This window comes from Eleginops maclovinus, chromosome 14 (assembly GCF_036324505.1).
Source record: "Eleginops maclovinus isolate JMC-PN-2008 ecotype Puerto Natales chromosome 14, JC_Emac_rtc_rv5, whole genome shotgun sequence".
NCBI classification, from domain to species: Eukaryota; Metazoa; Chordata; class Actinopteri; order Perciformes; family Eleginopidae; genus Eleginops; species Eleginops maclovinus.
The window spans coordinates 845859-865194 of NC_086362.1; the positions used below are offsets into that span (position 1 = coordinate 845859).

At 46.6% G+C, this 19336-nt stretch overlaps 3 protein-coding genes and 1 long non-coding RNA gene across 6 annotated transcripts; 2 read left to right on the forward strand and 2 right to left on the reverse strand.

Annotated features, from left to right (window-relative positions):
• The first annotated feature begins 1979 nt into the window (after nt 1-1979).
• Nucleotides 1980-12088, forward strand: LOC134875930 (F-box only protein 41-like). 2 transcript variants are annotated; one of them, XM_063900687.1, is made up of 17 exons: nt 1980-2146; nt 3508-3694; nt 3855-4328; nt 5472-5551; nt 6269-6341; nt 7432-7650; nt 7731-7795; nt 8141-8257; nt 8455-8645; nt 8734-8930; nt 9127-9242; nt 9543-9695; nt 9793-9888; nt 10014-10132; nt 10343-10501; nt 10707-10822; nt 10995-12088. In XM_063900687.1, the coding sequence occupies exons 2-17, from the start codon at nt 3524-3526 to the stop codon at nt 11046-11048; spliced, it is 2400 nt and encodes a 799-aa protein (XP_063756757.1). In that variant the 5' UTR covers nt 1980-2146; nt 3508-3523; the 3' UTR covers nt 11049-12088. The 2 variants fall into 2 exon arrangements, with proteins under 2 accessions (XP_063756757.1, XP_063756758.1); XM_063900688.1 differs by lacking the exon at nt 1980-2146 and having other exon boundaries at nt 3511-3763.
• On the reverse strand, nt 5466-14034 carry LOC134875932 (uncharacterized). The gene is made up of 6 exons (XR_010167307.1): nt 12343-14034; nt 10760-10816; nt 10360-10488; nt 9761-9885; nt 7565-8961; nt 5466-5513 (listed from the first exon to the last, which is right to left on the reverse strand). It is a non-coding gene; the product is annotated as an uncharacterized LOC134875932 (long non-coding RNA).
• gltpd2a (glycolipid transfer protein domain containing 2a) lies at nt 12175-14609 on the forward strand. The gene is made up of 6 exons (XM_063900689.1): nt 12175-12434; nt 12802-12866; nt 12987-13150; nt 13322-13475; nt 13541-13737; nt 13934-14609. The coding sequence occupies exons 1-6, from the start codon at nt 12344-12346 to the stop codon at nt 14160-14162; spliced, it is 900 nt and encodes a 299-aa protein (XP_063756759.1). The 5' UTR covers nt 12175-12343; the 3' UTR covers nt 14163-14609.
• On the reverse strand, nt 14549-18737 carry LOC134875929 (zinc finger protein 37-like). 2 transcript variants are annotated; one of them, XM_063900686.1, is made up of 10 exons: nt 18414-18737; nt 18095-18163; nt 17728-17842; nt 17538-17653; nt 17233-17453; nt 17052-17155; nt 16851-16981; nt 16698-16750; nt 16277-16413; nt 14549-16206 (listed from the first exon to the last, which is right to left on the reverse strand). In XM_063900686.1, the coding sequence occupies exons 1-10, from the start codon at nt 18691-18693 to the stop codon at nt 14913-14915; spliced, it is 2520 nt and encodes an 839-aa protein (XP_063756756.1). In that variant the 5' UTR covers nt 18694-18737; the 3' UTR covers nt 14549-14912. The 2 variants fall into 2 exon arrangements, with proteins under 2 accessions (XP_063756756.1, XP_063756754.1); XM_063900684.1 differs by having other exon boundaries at nt 16277-16443; nt 16512-16750.
• Nucleotides 18738-19336: the final 599 nt, after the last annotated feature.

Genomic DNA, 19336 nt, shown 5'->3' on the forward strand with positions numbered 1-19336 from the left:
CTAAGTCTCTCTAAAACCACAAAATGGACAGTTGTTACTGACAGCAGGATTAATGATGGAGATAGCGCCGTGTAAAATTCTCCACTGGAGGTCGGCAGTACGTTTCTTTAAGGGGGGTTTGTACAGAGTCCTCCACTGTGGGCCTGGACCGTTTCCGCCACCCAGTCTAGTGCTCCACACAGTGGAGGCCCTGTCCTTCAGTCCATTTTTGTTAGTGGTTTTTACAATGTTCATGTATGTAGTCTTTTTGTCAGCTTTGTGTATAGTCATTTTCTCTGGGTTTGCAACCTTGAGCAGGGGGCTCGTCAGCTCTCCGAGCCCTGGGCTCAGGTATATCTCCGGGAAAGGGTCTGTTGGGTCTGGTTTGGCTCTGCCCTGTCCGTAGCTCCTTAACAGTCTCTGTTCCTCAGCGCAGAGGCTCCGGCTCCAGAGTTGCAGGATCCTCTGGGCCACCCGGACAGAGTGTAGACCCAGCAGAGAGCCCGAGGCCCGGGCATCGCTCAGCTCCGGCCCCACTGCTTCCACCACCTGCTGAAGGCTCAGGGTCCCAGATCTGCGCAGCACCACCGCCAGTCCTGGTGTCTCGCTGCAGCTAACGTCCAGCCTGGCTCCATGAATCAGAGGCTCTTTTAACAACCAGTGCAGAGAGTCAGTCTTTGGACACCTTCTATGGTTAAAAAGGGCCCAAGACTTAAAAGCGCCCTGATAAAAGGGAGGTAACCCACTTAACTTTAAAATGGTTCAATCAGTTAAAAACAGAGCAGCATCCAGCCCCAGGTTACTCACGCGTCTTAGAATGCAGCTGCTCACATCTCTCCACACCAAATCAGCCGGGCCGGTAAGATACCTTTGCAGAAACTGCACTCTAAAAGTGGCTGTTCGGCTGGCCAGGTGGACAAGGCCCTGTCCCCCCTCCTCTCTAGATAAAAACAGCACCCCCTGTGGCACCCAGTGTAGCCCATCCCAAAAGAAATCTACCAATCTCTTTTGTATTTGGGCCAGTAGGCCTGAGGGAGGGTCTACACAGGTGAGGCGGTGCCACAGTTGGGATGCCACAAGGTTGTTTAAAACCAACACTCTACCTTTAAAAGACATCTGCGGGAGCAGCCACTTCCATTTGGACAGTTTTTCCTCAATCTTCTCTGTGACGTTCTCCCAGTTCTTCTGGACTATATGTGTGTTCCCTACAAACACCCCCAGGTACTTTATGCCATCTCTTTTCCATGCTGTTCATCCGCGCCAGGGACTTAATGCTGCTGTGTCCGACCTTCTCCCCCACAGCCAGCCCGATATCCTCCACAGTGCATGGGAAGCCGGCCGATATTTTAATGCCGTGCTTCCGCGTGAGTCTGGCGAAGTCTCCATTCACCATGGCGTCAGACGCCGGCCGGCGAGACACCGGCAGGAGAAGCCCGCAAAACACCCCAAAACCACCACCAAAACACCCCAAACCCACCACCAAAACACCCCAAACCCACCACCAAAACACCCAAACCCACCACCAAAACACCCCAAACCCACCACCAAAACACCCAGAAGTTAAGCAAAGTAAACTATCACCGATAAACTATATGAAACTAACACCCATAAAACAGCACAAACGGAAACATGTAGCTTATAAAGCGTCGCTCTTTTCTTCCGCTCACACTCCAAAATCTCCCAGCATGCACCGGAAGAAGAAGAAGGAGGAGGAGGAGGAGGAGGAGGAGGAGGAGGAGGAGGAGGAGGAGAAGGATTCTGATCGTCGTTTTCGACTCCCTGAATAAATTCATTTAAAACGTTTTTTTTTATTATTTATTTTTGCCCCTCCCTCTTTCACTCCGCCATCATTTGCACATCGGGACCTCGTGACGCGCTTTGACGTCACCAGCTGCACACACACACACACACACACACACACACACACACACACACACACACACACACACACACACACACACACACACACACACACAGTACGTCGATGCAGAGTTCAGAGTGTTCTCAGCTGGACGGACGGTTGGTTCTATGATTATGGGATGGCTTGTTCGAACGTTCGGACTGTAAAAGAGGAGCAGGGAACCATGGCAACCGGGAGGGGATTATTATGATTTACGTTAGAGCTGATTGATTGACGGCCAGACACGTTTTTCTGTTTCCTGCACAGGTGAGAGTTCACACACACACACACACACACACACACACACACACACACACACACACACACACACACACACACACACACACACACTACTTGTGTTTAATATGTGACAGACTTCTGAATAATATACATCTTTGTAAATATCGTGTAAAGACAGATCAATAGCATGTGTACTGCACAGGATTACACACATCTATAGAGTACAAATAAACATGCAACAGAAATATGTACAGTGTGTCAAACAGTTTGTTTTATTTACTAAAAAACTACCAAAAAGTTGTTGTGCTGATCTACATATTGCCTGTATTTTGGCTTCATCAAAATGTTCTTTAAAGATGTATTTATTTTCAGACGGGTTTACTTGAGTTATTACGGGGGTTTTGTGCCATGTCAGTGCACAACAGGGTGTTAAAACGACAGTAATATTGCAATTTTGTCCTCCAGGCTTACCTGTCGTTCTTATACCTCTCCTTTTGGATTGGTCAGTGAGCGTTAGGTCAGTAGATGTTCATCCCGTGTTATGCTAAGCTAACTGGCCTCTGTACGGTTTCATTTAACTACAGATTTTGGGAAATACATGTGTTTCTAAAAGTGCCTCATCTGACGTCCAGTTAGGGTTAGCATTTATTTAATTTACACCCAAAAACTGCTGAGAGATTTCAGACCTTCACAGTGAAGAACCAGTTCAGAACAAATGGGAAATAAACTGAAGAGTAAAAGAGGCAAACGTCGAAAAATACATTCCTTTCTTCCTGCTCATCCATCCGTGATAAATTCCTCTGTATGGACACACACACACACACACACACACACACACACACACACACACACACACACACACACACACACACACACACACACACAAATGCACAGTCAGTAGGTTGGAAGAGGCATGCTTCACTGAGCAATTACTGTACACACACACACACACACACACGCCCTACAAATGTCAGATCCATCAGGCCTGTGTGTGTGTGTGTGTGTGTGTGTGTGTGTGTGTGTGTGTGTGTGTGTGTGTGTGTGTGATGCGTTAACATGTATCAACATAACGAGTTCCTACAGGACACAATATCTTACACACACACACACACACACACACACACATACATACACACACACACACACACACACAAACACACACGTTTACAGACCATAGCACCGTTTGTAATCTACAGACTTCCCTCATTAAATCTTTATCTGAGAAAAATCTATTATGCATCACACACACACACACACACACACACACACACACACACACACACACACACACACACACACACACACACACACACACACACACACACACACACACACTGACCCAGTTTTTATTCTTGGGTGCTTTTATGATATTTCCATCTCTCTTGCAGGTGTGCAGCTCCCAGCATGTCCTCCTCTTCCTCCTCCTCTTCCTGTCCCTCTTCCTCCTCCTCTTCCTCCTCGCTGCCCTACTTCTGCCCTCGCTGTGGCGATGGTTTTCGTTTCTCGTCGGTACCCGAGCTCCGGGCTCACCTGGTCAGCCGACACACCTACGAGACCCTGCTGGTGCTGTCACAGGTATATCGAACCTCTGAGGTCCCGCCCTATCTGAGGTCCCGCCCTATCTGAGGTCCCATCCTATCTGAGGTCCCGCCCCTCAGCCAATCAGCGCTGTCGACACGATTTTAACACAGTGTGATAAACAGGTAAAACATGCTTCAACTTTTCCTCCCGTCAGGCTCGTGTCCGGAGCTCCAGAGCCGGCGTCCTGCTCCCCCTCCACGGACCCGTCATCTCGCAGAAACAGAGCTCCTCTCTGGGCCTCTCCCTGCAGCTGGACTTGGCCTCCTCCTCCTCGACCTCCGTCCATCTGCTCAGGGAGATGTTCGGGGACGCTCCACCCTCTGCAGGAGCGCCAGAGGACCTCTCCAAAGCGCTGGCTCTCCCTGGGTCTGTGGAGATACGAGAGGTGGGCGTCCTGAACCTGCAGGTCCTGGACATCGGGCTGGAGGAGCGTCTGGGGCTCGGTCTGGATCTTAAAATCGGACGGATGTTTGCGGAGGTGGAGGAGCGGGTCAACCGACGAGTGTTTCGACTGAAGGCGGAGCTTCAGAGGAGGGAGGCGGAGCTAGAGAAAGAGAGGCGGGGCCGGGAGCGGCTGAAGAGCCAGAAACAGGAAGTGGAGGAGAAAGCAGCATACCTGTCCCGACAGGTGAGTGCTGCTGAGAAAAGACAGATTCCTAGAGCTGAAGTTAAAGGTTTTTGGATGAATCTGCTTATTATTGATCAATAAACAGTCAGTAAGTGTCTGAAAATGATCTGATAAAAGATATTAAAATAAACATTGGAACAGTGTGTGATTAATGACCAAAAGGTATGTGAAAACTGTCAGAAAAGTAGGTACAGTGGGGCAAAAAAGTATTTAGTCAGCCACCAACTGTGCAAGTTCTCCCATTTAAAAAGATGAGTCCTGTAATTTGTATCATAGGTATACCTCAACTATGAGAGACAGAATGAGGGAAACAATCCAGGAAATCACATTGTAGGATTTTTAAAGAATTTATTTCAAATGATTGTGGAAAATAAGTATTTGGTCAATAACAAAAGTTCATCTCAATACTTTGTTATATACCCTTTGTTGGCAATGACAGAGGTCAAAGGTTTTCTGTAAGTCTTCACAAGGTTTCCACACTGTTGCTGGTATTTTGGCCCATTCCTCCATGCAGATCTCCTCTAAAGCACTGATGTTTTGGGGCTGTCGCTGGGCAACACGGACTTTCAACTCCCTCCAAATATTTTCTATGGGGTTGAGATCTGGAGACTGGCTAGGCCACTCCAGGACCTTGAAATGCTTCTTATATATATATATATATATATATATATATATATAGATATAGATATAGATATAGATATATATATATATATATAGATATATATATATATATATATATATATATATATATATATATATATATATATATATCTATATATATATATATATATATATAGAAATATATAGATCATATTTATTTAAATATCGGAAATATATCAGAACTGATATATATTACAAATATATGGTGAGAAATATACCAAAAATTATATTAAAATGATAGAAATGTAGGAAAAAAAAATCAAATAATCATATTAAAAATATGTGATGAATTTCCAAAAGACATATTTTAAAATATCAGAAAAATATTGAAAATAATATGTGTGGAAAATCGTAAAAATGTGACAAATATGTGAAAATATATTTATTTATAATATATTTTTTAAAATAATGAAAAATGATTGGATGAAAATATACATGTGTCTAAAAACTACATTTTAAACATGATTTATTTTCACTCACCAGGTCTCTGCTGCGGCGGAGATGATGGAGCGCCTGAAGAAAGATCTGGAAGGAAAAGACAAAGAGCTGAACGAACGACAACAGTCAGTATCCGCACACCTTCATCATTAAATATACATTGATCTTTAAGATTTGAACTTTGATCCAAAAATAAATAGATATATATATTTGTTCTAAGGAAAATAGATCAACTAAAACACAACCCTTATTGTTTCCCTTATACTCTTACTCATCCTGGATATTTGTGCAGCTCTATCAGGATAAGGCCTCTGCAGCGTTATCAGGCACAGACACTAAAAAGGGTTTTGAGCTGCGAGATATTTTTGAGGTCAGTGAAATATATTTCGGGCTTCTGGGAAACACGGTTCTCAGCTCTATAATTAAAGAGGACACTCTCCTGGAACAACATCAAATATAAAAGCTGCTCTGGTTTCATTCCAGAAGATCACTGCTATAGTTCTCCTTTAATATAGTGATGTTATTTATCTTCTGTGTTCTAATGAAACAGAACAGAGAGTCAGGACGAGATGCACAGAGGACACGTCACGTTCAATCTGCATCACACACAAACACACACACACACACACACACACACACACACACACACACACACACACACACACACACACACACACACACACACACACACACACACACACACACACAGAGCAAGGATAAATGTAAGATGACAGTGGGCCTAAGGGTGTGTGTGTGTGTGTGTGTGTGTGTGTGTGTGTGTGTGTGTGTGTGTGTGTGTGTGTGTGTGTGTGTGTGTGTGTGTGTGTGTGTGTGTGTTTCAGGGAGATGGAGGACATCGAGTCTTTTCTGAGGGAAACTGCAGAGAAAGAGGCAGAGGCAAAGTCCAGACTACAGGTGATCAAAGATCTTCTATACGGAGCGGCAGGAATGACTCAGCAATAAAGCCCTGATATAAGTCAGCACTATGAGACCTAACACCTTCTCATGAGTCAGCACTATGAGTCCTAAGACCCAGACATGAGTCAGCACTATGAGACCTAACACCCAGACATGAGTCAGCACTATGAGACCTAACACCTTCTCATGAGTCAGCACTATGAGACCTAACACCTTCTCATGAGTCAGCACTATGAGACCTAACACCTTGACATGAGTCAGCACTATGAGTCCTAACACCTTCTCATGAGTCAGCACTATGAGTCCTAACACCTTGACATGAGTCAGCACTATGAGTCCTAACACCCAGACATGAGTCAGCACTATGAGTCCTAACACCTTGACATGAGTCAGCACTATGAGTCCTAACACCTTGACATGAGTCAGCACTAGGAGTCCTAACACCCAGACATGAGTCAGCACTGAGTCCTAACACCTTCTCATGAGTCAGCACTATGAGTCCTAACACCTTCTCATGAGTCAGCACTATGAGTCCTAAGACCCAGACATGAGTCAGCACTATGAGACCTAACACCCAGACATGAGTCAGCACTATGAGACCTAACACCAAGACATGAGTCAGCAATATGAGTCCTAAGACCCAGGCATGAGTCAGCACTATGAGTCCTAACACCCAGGCATGAGTCAGCACTATGAGTCCTAACACCCAGACATGAGTCAGCACTATGAGTCCTAACACCCAGACATGAGTCAGCACTAGGAGTCCTAACACCCAGACATGAGTCAGCACTATGAGTCCTAACACCCAGACATGAGTCAGCACTAGGAGTCCTAACACCCAGACATGAGTCAGCACTAGGACTCCTAACACCCAGACATGAGTCAGCACTATGAGTCCTAACACCTTGACATGAGTCAGCACTATGAGTCCTAACACCTTGACATGAGTCAGCACTATGAGTCCTAACACCTTGACATGAGTCAGCACTATGAGTCCTAACACCTTGACATGAGTCAGCACTAGGAGTCCTAACACCCAGACATGAGTCAGCATTATGAGTCCTAAACCCTTCCTGTTGGTTCTCAGGTTTTCATCGAGGCGCTGCTGGAGCGCGCTGACCGTGCAGAGCGACAGTTGCTGCTGCTCAGCTCACACACACATCTGTACACACACACTGAACCGTACACACACCCCTACATACACACACATGGACACACACCTGCAGTCGGGTGGGGGGGCCGCAGTCTGGACGCCAGCACCGAGGACGTCCTGGCAGACAAGATGCAGGGTAGCATCGGAAACCGGGTGAGAGACACAGAAATATTAATATTAATTTACAGAAATGTGTGCCAATACCTGACATCAACTCTTCCTCTTCCCTGCAGAGGAGCTACAGTGTGTCGGGCTCCTGCAGGCTGGGGGAGCAGCTGTACAGCCAACATCCCTACAGGTACCTGAACGCATCACGAGCACCATGACAGAATTTATATTGAGCCTTTTTCTCATCATTTTGCACTTTTAAAATGAATATATTAAAACAATTCTCAAAAATAAATGAAACACTATATCAGGATTTTATTTTGTCAAAAAATATATTGGATAAATTCTCCTGATATATCTTAATAAATACATGGTGAAAAACACACCGCAATGTAGGAAAATAAATCACAGAATTGTGTTATAAATCTGTGATGAATTCCCAAAAGACAAATGAAAAATATCAGAAAAGGCGTTGAAAAGATATTCCTCTCTTTCCCTGATAACTCAGAGGTTTCATTTTCCTCTCATGCTGCAGTGGTGTGTCCGGTCTGATGCGGACCTCGTCTCTGGGTTCGGGGGGGTGGGATGAAGAGGGAGGTCTGGTCCACCTCCAACACTACGCTCCACCCTGGACCCGAAGAGAGAGACGGACGTACGTAAAAGTGTACATTTAGCAGATTTAGACTAAAATACAATGCAATGGTCTTTAAAGCTAATTTCTATAATGTTAACCTGGCGCCTACATTACCCACAATGCAGCAGTGGGTTGTGTTTTTTAGATGTTACATACTGGCATTCATTATGTAGTAATGTAAATAAGTGCTTTTAAAAGTCCTCTTCGTTTTCCAGGGTGCAGGAGGGAGGATGTCAGAGGACGTGGAGCAAAAGAAACTGTCGCCAATACAGCACCGAAGAAGAAGAAGAGGAGGAGGAGGATGATGATGATGATGATGATGATGAAGAAATAGACGAGGAAGGATTCTGGAGCAGCGCTGAGATCAGGAGGCTTGTTTTCGTCCAGAAGAACACACCTGGCTCAGGTAAACTGTCTTATTTTTCATGTTGTTGCATCACTTCCTGGGGCCCCTTCACAATAAAAGCCTCTCCTCTTCCTCCTCCCCCCTGCAGATGCCTCCCCCTCCCCTGCCCGTCCTCGCCTGGCGGACACGTTGCGTCTGAGGGCGGGGCTCTTCTGCGTGTTTCCATATTTGGACGTGCGCTCGTTGCTGTGCGCCGCCGAGGTCTGCTCCGATTGGCTGTTTGTTGCTAGGCACCCGGCCGTTTGGACACGCCTCCGGCTTGAAAATGCCAGGGTGTCGGCGGAGGTACGGCGGCCATCTTTGTTTTACATAAGACCTGAATATAACCACAAGATATTCATTACTATTTTTGACTATTTTTATGATTTAATCATTTCAATCATTTAAAAACATGTATTTATGCTATAATTGTACTGATGTTATTGGTGTGTGTGTGTGTATGTGTGTGTGTGCGCGTGCGTGTGTGTGTGTGTGTGTGTAGTTCCTGACCACTCTTTCTCAGTGGTGCACTCAAACCCAGTCCGTGGTTCTACACAACCTCAAGCCTCGGAGCAGACGAGCCGACGAGACGCGGGAGGATTACCACAAAAACACACGGTAACGCTCCATCTTTAAGCACCAAATATTCTGACCACTAACCACTGACCCACTAACCCTGAGTCTTGAAATCTAAAGTCTCATTTTTAACCTCTTAGTGACCTCACAAAGGATTGAAAACAAGCGGGCACACACTCATCAAATACTTTATGTTTGTTTGTTGTAAGGAATATTTTTGTTTTGTTGTCTTTGAGTATTTAGAAAAGCGTTATATAAATTAAATGTATTATTTTTATTATTATTAAAGCTACATTGTGTGTGTGTGTGTGTGTGTGTGTGTGTGTGTGTGTTCTGTATTAGAGGCGTTGTGGAACCCGGGGTGGAGGTCCTGCTCCGGTCGGCGGGCGGCAGTCTGCTGCACCTGTCTGTCTCTCAGTGTCCTCACATCCTCACTGACCGGACGCTGTGGTTGGCCAGCTGCTACAGCAGGAACCTGAACACACTCACATACAGGTGAGACTGTTCACCTGTCTGCTCACCTTATGCATCATTTGCTTCCTGTCTATATTTAGAAGTACCTGAAATTCAGACATTGTATTTTTTCCTGCAGGAGCTCTTCAGATCCTCTGGGTCACGAGGTTCTCTGGGCCCTGGGCGCAGGCTGCAGGAACATCAGCAGCCTGCAGGTTGCGCCAGCCCACCCCTGGTCAGTACACACACACACACACACACACACACACACACACACACACACACACACACACACACACACACACACACACACACACACACACACAGTTATTAAGTATTATAAAGCTTTTTTTTCTTTAGTCAACAGCCCACTCGTTTTGGAAACCGCTGCCTGCAGACGATTGGTCGATGCTGGCCCCGCCTCCAGTACCTCAGTGTGGGCGGGGCCGGCTGTGGGACGCAGGGATTGGTCGCTTTGGGTAAGACAGCGCTTTTGTTATTGTTTTTTGTCAGGACTTTTTTTACCGACAATATTTGTAGAATAAAGGGAACGCAAAATATTACAGGTATAGAGGTTTTAAATGTGTGTGTGTGTGTGTGTGTGTGTGTGTGTGTGTGTGTGTGTGTGTGTGTGTGTGTGTGTGTGTGTGTGTGTGTGTGTGTGTGTGTGTGCGTGTGTGCGTGTGCAGTGCATAGCTGTACTCACCTGCAGGTGTTGGAGTTAGAGCGTGTTTCCGACCTCGGCCTGCAGGCGGCGACGGCGCTGTGTGAGGCCGGACTGAAGAGCGTACACACACTGATCCTCACACACACTCCTGTCAGCGGCCAGGCCCTCCTGCACTTCCACAGTGAGACACACACACACACAAATTACTATCCTCATGCTCACATGCAAAAGAGTTATAAAAGCTGGAAAAAGTGCATTCTTTGGGAAATATTTTCAGCAGGGGATGAATCCACATTTATTCTTTGTGTGTGTGTGTGTGTGTGTGTGTGTGTGTGTGTGTGTGTGTGTGTGTGTGTGTGTGTGTGTGTGTGTGTGTGTGTGTGCAGGTGTGTGTGAGAACATCAGGTCCATGGTGGTGGAGGTGTCGGTGTCGGATTACTTTGAGGAGTCTGACTCTCAGGAGGCTCAGCATCTGTTCGGAGAGATCTCAAACACCCTGAAGGTGAGAGGGAGGTAGAATAAAAACATCAGAATTATATAAAAGTGAGATAAATACAAAATAAAAAGGTGAATTAAGATCAGGAAATATAAATAACACATTAAAGTAAAGAGGGACAAATGTTTTCAAAGAGCTATTAATTATTGTGCTTTTATAAATGTTTTTCTTCCTTCAGGTTCTTCAGAAGCGTCCCGGCCTGTGTGACATCCTGCAGGTTAAAACAGGATGATCCTGCTCACACACACACACACACACACACACACACACACACACACACACACACACACACACACACACACACACACACACACACACACACATACACACACTAAGAGAACCTGAACTAAACCCTTAACTTTGTTATTTCTTGCACTGTAGAGAGAAAACCCCTCAGTCTTCCTTTAGCAATTTTATTTTTCATGAACAAAACTGAAAAATCTCTTGTATTTTTACTCTATTTTTGACAAAAACCTGAACCTTAGTAAAGCCTTTTTTCCATCCTAAGAAATACAATTAATTCTCAAACTCTTTTTCTTACTAATGAAGCTGAATGTCCACCTCTTCATCAGCTTTATTCCCCTTAAAATAACAGTTTCCTCCTTTTAATAAACTCCTCATTATTAGAAGCCATGGACCAATGCTTAGCGGTAAGTACTTCTGGAACATATAACCCCTGGACTGAAGTCTCAGAAACCCTTTATTCTTCCCTTAAGATGTATTTAAGCCCTTATCCTGTAGCGTTACACTGAAAAAAAGCACAATAACACAAATATATTTGCACCAAAGACATTCAGATGTTTTTGTGACTTTAATCCATTGTGTGTTTTAACATCTTTATGTAACTGAAAGCTGCTATGTGTCGTTTCAACGCCAGAAATAAATGTTCTCTTCCCACTTTTGGACAATCTTGTGGCATTATTGAGCCGATGAGTTTTCTATGCCGGATATACGGAGTCCTGGGAGGGTCTTTAAGATAATATATATGTGAAAAATAAATAAAAAGGAAACAGCTAAATAATAAATATGTCAATACAAATTATAATTGGGAAAAACAACAATAATAAATCTAAAATGTAAAACATTTAAAACAAAACGTTTTTTAGTAAAAAACTGAAAAAGAAAGAAGGGTACATTGTCAGAAATAATCAATATTTTCCCCCCAAAACTATTTATATTTACACATTTATTGATTATTCTCAAACAGATTTAATCTTTTATTTATGGCCCTGTACGACCCCACAGCTAACTGACCACACATTGGCCTGTCTGTGTGTGTGTGTGTGTGTGTGTGTGTGTGTGTGTGTGTGTGTGTGTGTGTGTGTGATAAAACAAGATAAACTGATCAAAGGTCAAGTGCAAAGGCCGTGTGTGTGTTAACTTCCAGTTTTACCTGAAGTCTACCTTTAACCCCGAAAACAACAGCGAGCAGGAGAGCCGGTAAACAATGTGTGTGTTCTGACTTCAGGACTACAAAGAGAGTGTGTATATATTTTGGTGGTGTGTTTGTGTGTGTGTGTGGTCACCATGGTTCTCCTCAGGCGGACGGCGAGGCCTCGTCACCTGCTGCTGGCGGCCATGTTGGCACTGCTCCTCTTCTTCAGCTCCTTCTGGCTCCGTGAGTTTCTCTGTGGCGGCCATTGTGGCTCCACCTCTGTCAGTTTCTCCTTTACCATGGAGTCCCTGAAACACTACTTTCACTTGAGAATTCACATTATATATTTTATTTCCCTATACATAAAATGAATAGGGAAATACTGTACTTTAAATTCACTATAATGACAATATTTCTTAATGTCTTTTGATATTAAAATATCAATAAATAGGTAGAGTAGAGCAGTTCATTTTTAGAGCAGTTCATTTTTTTCCCGGCATATTTTAATGTTTTTTATTTTAATTTGTTATTGTAGTAACTCTTTTTAAATAGTTTTTATTTGTTAACAATAAAAATAATAATTTCTTTTATTTTATAATTCTGTCTTCAGCTCAGGGTGGAGGCAGAGACTGTGGCAGCGCTGGGCAGCCATGTTTGAAGTCTTTCCGGCCAACGGTACACACACATTTTGATCAAATAAAAAATACATATTTAAAATACAATAACAAATCATTTATAGAACATTTCTATTATAGAAATAAAAAAGGAAATGTGTATAAACGTGTTTTCTTTCAGGCTGTGCCCCCATTGGTTGCCGGCGAAGCCCCGCCCCTCATTAAGGAGTGTCCCGGCCAATCGTTTCAGGCCGGGCAGCTGCTGAAGTATTTAAAGCTCAGCCTGAGCGACCCCGATGACGTCCTGCTGGGGCCTTACCTGCAGGGCTGGGATCAGCTGCTCAAGTACACTGAATATACATTTATAAAGGATTTAAAACATTCAATGAGTTAGTTGCTCTCACAGCAGCTGGTTAGCTTAGCTTAGCATAAAGAATAAAACTAGCCTAGCTAATTAGCTGGACATGCTAACATTAGCAGTAGATATACTCATGTCTAAAATCATGTCTCTTTCAGATTCATGAACTCCCTCGGGACGATGGTCAGTTTATTCTCCGGGAAAGTGACGGAGAAAATAGTAGCGATACAGGAGCTGTCACTCAAACACAGCGCAAAGGATCATGGGAAACGTAGTCTACACACCCCAGCCGCATTTGGACTGAAAACAGGGGTGAGTGTCATACAATAAAGCTGGAGTATGTGAAGATTTTATCTGACTTTGTTTTTGCTCTCTAGGCGTATCGTTCGCTCCGAAGCATGGTGAAGGTGGAGCTACAGGAGGGCGTGGTCGACTTCTCCCGCCGCACAGACTCCGGCTGCAGGACGCTGCTGCGGCTGCACCGATCGCTGCTCTGGTTAAAACTCATGCTGGAGGGTTTGGCCGAAGGACCGGGCACCGACGGAGAGTTCAAAACACCTGGAGAGCTGTGCAGGTGATGCTAACAGGCTAATGCTAACGGCTCGTTGTATAGCTCAAAGAGGCTAAAGCTAACGGCTCACAAGGAGGAGGATTCCAACAGGCAGTGTTTTAATCTCATAACAGTAGCATGATCCTGCTAACAGGCTAATATTAGCTGCTCCACGGTCATTACATCATGCTAACATGCTATGATTTCCACCCCCCCTCAGGAACGCCTACATTGTGGCTCTGGCCCCCCACCACCCCTGGGTGCTGCGTCAGGCGGCAGAGTTCGTGTTCCTCGCCCTGCCGGACCGACAGTACTTCCTGCAGCTGGTGTGTGTGCGGAGCCAGCGGGAGGCCACGCCCGTCCTGCGGATCATCATCGACGCCCTGGCGCTCGTGCAAACGCGGACGCAGCGGATCCTCGCCGAACACGACATGCTCGAGCTGCCCTGAACGCACCGCGACGCACACAAAGAAACCAGTGTGGAAAAAAAACTACAAATGTGGGACTTTATTTTCTTCAACAGAGAACAAAGTTTATTCATTATGCAAGAGAGGAGCACAGAAGCGTGGCTGCAGGAGTAAGGCATGTGTGCTTAATATTTGAGCGATATCTGGTATGCAAAACATGCACTTTAAGGCACCATGCTGCATTCAGGAACGCGTGGGATTTGTTCACTTTAACTAAACATGTATAAAGATGAGCAAAGATACAACATCCGATTTCCCACTTGCCCTGAATGCAACACGCAGTGTGAATACTATCGTTAGAAATGTACAGGAGTTTACCGTGGCCAGTGAACGTTACATTTGCTGTAAATACGACACAGATTCAGAAGTGTTTTAAAAATGCAACCTGTTTCTTTATTCTTAAACTCGCAATAAATTCCCAAACTAAAACTTTTGGTAGTTATTAATGTTTATAACGATTTAAAAAAGTTGGACAGTTTTACCTTCGAGCTGTGTAAGGAGAGAATGGTAGAAAACTAATAACAAGTCTTAATTTTTCGGTCAAAGCTGGATATTGTTACAGATTTCCCCCCACTACTTAAAACAGTTAAAGTAATTCTAGTTTTTAGGGTCTTCTGGAGGTTTTTGCTCATGTGTTTTATATCATCTTAAAGTGATATTTCTTCAACAATAAACTCAGACTTTGAAAGAGGGACAGACTTTTTTCGAGACCTAAATCAGAAGATGAATCGTTCAAATTGACGTCGGTTCACCGTCCTCAAGGACACGGGCGTTCAGGAACCCCTGGTCCCCGCGGCGGTGGCTCTTCATGTGCGTCTTAAGGCAGTGGCTCTGAGTGAAGGCCTTCTCGCAGACGGTACATTGGTAGGGTCTCTCCCCGTTGTGCGTCCTCATGTGCACAGTCAGGTGCTCCTGCCGCGAGCACGCCTTCCCGCAGACGCTGCACACGAACAGCTTGATGCCCATGTGGCTCCTCACGTGGTTGTTCAGGTGCGTCTTGCGCTTGAAGAAGCGTCCGCACTCGGAGCAGCCATGTGGCGCCTCGCCCGTGTGCACGCGCATGTGCGCATTGCGCTCACCGTTGGAGATGAAGCCCTTCCCGCAGACGGCGCACGGGAACGGGCGCTCGGCAGCGTGCGTCTTCTCGTGCATCTTCAGCCCACTGTTGGAGATGAAGGTCTTGCAGCAGATGTGGCAGAGGAAGGGCCGCTCGCGCACCGTGTGGATCTTCTCGTGAGACCTCAGCGTTCCCGGGAGTTTGAAGCGCTTCCCGCAGATTTCGCAGCCGTAGCGCCGCTCGCCGGAGTGTGTGGACTTGTGTCGCGTTAGGGACCGCATGTCCAGTAAGGACTTCCCGCAGACGCCGCAGCTGAAGCGCTCTCTCTGGCCGTGCGTCCGCCGGTGCGCCTGCAGCTGCGCCTTCATGCCGAATGCCTTCGGGCACACGTCGCATTTGTGCGGTCTCTCCTCGCGGTGCACCCAGCGGTGGATGCTCAGGTTGGAGGCGTGCGCGAAGGCCTTCCCGCAGAGGTCGCATTTGAAGGGCCGGTCGCCAGTGTGCAGCGTGACGTGACACTTAAGCCCGGTGACGGTGAGGAAGGATTTCCTGCAGAACGAGCACTCGTGGGTCTTTTTGTATTTCTTCAGATGCGACTTTAAATCCTCGGAGGTTTCGTAGCGGTTGCCGCAGACCCCGCAGACGGCCGGCGCATCGTCAGCGTGACTCCAGGCGTGTTTGATCAGGCTGCCCTGCACCACGTACGACACGCCGCACACTCTGCACGCAGTTTTCCCAGTGAGCTTCCCTCTCCTGGCGCCGCTCGGCCTCAGGTCCGGGTCGGCTTTCCAGTGTCCGTCCGACGCCTCGTCTGCAGCTCCGTCCTCGCTGGAGTATGCAGCGCCCTGCGTCTCTAATTCCTGTTCCTGCGCCTCTACTTCCTGTTCCTGCGTCTCTTCTTCCTGTTCCTGCGCCTCTACTTCCTGTTCCTGCGGCGCGTTGCTGCACGGGACTGCACGCTGCACCGGGCTGGAGAGAACAGATTGATCAGACGTACTCCTTTCAGTTTCAAAACATCAGATCTGGTGTTTTTGATTACCTTGAACTGAACCCGGCTTCGTCAGTTTTCATCACCACATCAGATGAGAGGCGGCGCTCCTCCTGCTGCTGCTGCTGCTCCTCCTCCTCCTCCTGCTGCACCTGCTCCTCCTCCTCCTCCTGCTGCTGCTGCTCCTGCTCCTCCTCCGCCTCCTCCTCCTTTCCCGTCTGAAAGAGTCGATGCTTTTAGAAACACAGGGCCTCTTCAGGGAGATGTTAAGTAGAATGACTTGTACCGTGAGCCGGAGGTAGAGCAGCGTCTTCTCCCCCCCAGGGCTCCTGGTCTTAAGGATCTCTTCGGGGGTCAGCCGCTCCGCCCGGACCCTCTGCAGCCGCCGGCTCCGGTCAGTCCGGAGGAGCTCGAAACTGCTGCCGTCCGTCAGGCGAGGGAAGGAGGAGCGGAGGAGGAGCAGGAAGTCCTCCTCCGACAGCCCGGGGGGGCAGCAAAGCTCCTGCACCGGGTGCCTCTTAAACACTGAGAGAAGAAGACCCACCCCCCCCACGAGGGAACAATATGTGAACCAAAGCATAGAACAAAAAGGGTGTTGAGTCTGATGATGTCACTTCCTGTTTACCTTTGTTGGACAGCACATCTGAGCGGTGCGTCCCCAGCATGCAGACCCTCAGGACGTGGTGAGGGGGCTGCTTCCAGAGGCGGGGTCTGCCTCGCCGGCGCTTGACAGACGGCACTCTGGGAGACGGTACGCTGCCGGAGGAGTGAGTTTAGTTAAATATAAAGTCAGTATTAGTATGTTGTTGTTGTTGTTGTTGTTTACCTGCTGGACGCTTCGGTCTCGTCAGCTGATGAGGTGATGGAGCCCGACGGAGACGGTTCTTCCTGAGGACCAACAGAGCCCCTGCTCCCAGAATCCTCTCTGCTCTGGAAAACATGATCCTTCATCACCTGGAGGGAGGCTTGAACATCAAGTTTATTTGTTGTTTTGTGTTTGTTTGTACCTTGAGGCGAATGTATAGGGCGGAGGCTCGCACGCTGCTGAGGATCCTCTCCGGAGTCAGCGCCTCCAGACGCAGCGGCCGCAGCGTCTTGGTCCGGTCGGAGGTGAAGAGCTCGAAGCTCTCCGTCAGCCGGGGGAAGGATGAGCGGAGGAGAAGCAGGAAGCCCTCCTCCGACAGCCCGGGGGGGCAGCACAGCTCCTGCACCGGGTGCCTCTTAAACACTGTGGGGGTAGGGGGGACACACACACACACAGCGGTGTAAATCCATCTGAAGCTGTTTCAGAATAGAAGACTCGAGTACGCACCGCTGTTGGAGAGCACGAGGGTGCGGGCGTCCTCCAGGAGGCAGACCCTGAGGATGATGCTGCCCCGGGGTCTGCCGGGCCGCCGCCTGTCAGACCGCGCTCTGGGGGAAATCAGCCTGCAGGACACAGAGCGTCAGCGGGGGGGGGGGGGCCCAAAATAAAAGACAGCTATTTTTTAAAATTATTTTACCGGGGTGTTATTTGAAAATCGGGGTCCTTCGGGTCCGGTGTCGGCTGCTCTTCCTCTTCATCATCCTCATCGTCGTCGTACCACAGCATGCCGAGGCTCCCGGTCTCCTGCTCCGCTGCACACAGGATTCACTTCTATCACTACTTAATACTTCAGAGTCGACTATATATATCTTTTCTCTGATGCCGGTTTATTTCTATTTCTTTCTCGAGATGTTTAAACTTTAGAATTGTTTATTTCTAATTATGTGCAACGCCTTGTTTCATGCTGCTGCAACACAAACATGTCCCACTTTGGGATTAGTAAAGCACTCATCTTAATGCATACCACAGAATTTACACACTTAATAAATGAGATAAAGATGCACCTGGCTGCTGCTCCTCTTCCTCCTCAGGGGAAACCTCCACATCATGGTCTTCAGCATCTGGAACCAGGGCTTTAAATACAGAGAATAATTTCGGCCTCCATTAGCTCAGTGGAGCAGTATTAAAAAGCTTTAAAAACAACATTTACTGGAACTTTTTTAATGCAGAATTGTTAATGCTATAATGAAAATTTGTGTTAGAATTTATTTAATTTTCTCTGAAGTTGGAAATTCCCTCAGCGAACAATTCATATTTCAATTAGCCGTTTTTTAAAGGGACTTCTGCGACTCAGAAGAAAAGGTGCTTCCTCCAGGCTCGGACCTCTTCTCTGCAGGCTGACTCGGGGCTGCAGGAGCTCCAGCTGGCTCCTCTGCCGGCTGATCTCCCTCCTCAGGCCCAAAGCCTCCTCCTCATACCCGGACACAGTTCTCTGTAGCACCGCCAGGATCTCCTGCAGCGCGGTGCTCAGCTTCTCCGTCACGATGCCTCTCAGGATATCACATTTGGACATTTCCTCCAGAGGCTCCGAGCTGTTCTTCCAGTAAAACATGCCCTCATCTGTCTCAGAAGGGGCGATTTTACGCAGGAAAACTTCGCACATCTTCACCGAGATGGTGTGCTTCCAGGTGGAGGAGCGGTGTAGCTGCACATGTGGTCCGATGAGAAACACATTTCAAAATAAAAGCCCTCGTCCGGTAAAGGAGAACGCTTGATGGTTTATACAGACTTCAAGATGTGGTTGGAGAGTTTGGACAGTGTTTAGGTCCCTCTCAGATATTGATAGGATTAGCTTTCCATAGTTCGGTTTATTTAGAAAGATATTGACGGATCAATAACTCGGTAAGGAAGCTGCGGAGGTTCAACAGCGTCTCTGCAAAGTGCTGCACCGAGACGTGAGGAGACTCAAGTATGAAACAACTGTCAGAGTAAAGTTCTACGATCAGCTGTAATTTAGCCCTTCGATGGGGTTTCATTGGTCAGATAGTCTACATATTTCTATAGTTCCGTTTAAATAATAACAATAATAATAATAACACTGTTTATTTGGAGGCACCTTTCAAAGCACCAGGGACACTTTGCCACTCAGAGAATAGCAATGTGAGAAGAGATCTAAATCAGTCATTAAAAAAACATAATTATTAATGGTTTTCATAAATTGCTTGATAGAAAAATTCAAAAAATACAATAAAGAAAATCACACAAATAATAATGAAGCTTCTATTTAAATCACAAATAATAATAAA

What these genes read in the sequence shown, in the direction of transcription:
- LOC134875929 (XM_063900684.1), bottom strand. Translation starts at nt 18,693, where the DNA reads ATGTGCGAAGTTTTCCTGCGTAAAATCGCCCCTTCTGAGACAGATGAG. An exon ending in AGTCAGCCTGCAGAGAAGAG is followed by an intron (nt 18,164 to 18,413) that starts GTCCGAGCCTGG and finishes CTGTATTTAAAG; the next exon opens with CCCTGGTTCCAGATGCTGAA. An exon ending in TGCTCTACCTCCGGCTCACG is followed by an intron (nt 16,444 to 16,511) that starts GTACAAGTCATT and finishes CGACTCTTTCAG; the next exon opens with ACGGGAAAGGAGGAGGAGGC.
- gltpd2a (XM_063900689.1), top strand. Translation starts at nt 12,344, where the DNA reads ATGGTTCTCCTCAGGCGGACGGCGAGGCCTCGTCACCTGCTGCTGGCG. An exon ending in TGAAGTCTTTCCGGCCAACG is followed by an intron (nt 12,867 to 12,986) that starts GTACACACACAT and finishes GTTTTCTTTCAG; the next exon opens with GCTGTGCCCCCATTGGTTGC. An exon ending in CATTTGGACTGAAAACAGGG is followed by an intron (nt 13,476 to 13,540) that starts GTGAGTGTCATA and finishes TTTGCTCTCTAG; the next exon opens with GCGTATCGTTCGCTCCGAAG.
- LOC134875930 (XM_063900687.1), top strand. Translation starts at nt 3,524, where the DNA reads ATGTCCTCCTCTTCCTCCTCCTCTTCCTGTCCCTCTTCCTCCTCCTCT. An exon ending in ACCCGAAGAGAGAGACGGAC is followed by an intron (nt 8,258 to 8,454) that starts GTACGTAAAAGT and finishes TTCGTTTTCCAG; the next exon opens with GGTGCAGGAGGGAGGATGTC. An exon ending in GGCCCTCCTGCACTTCCACA is followed by an intron (nt 10,502 to 10,706) that starts GTGAGACACACA and finishes GTGTGTGTGCAG; the next exon opens with GTGTGTGTGAGAACATCAGG.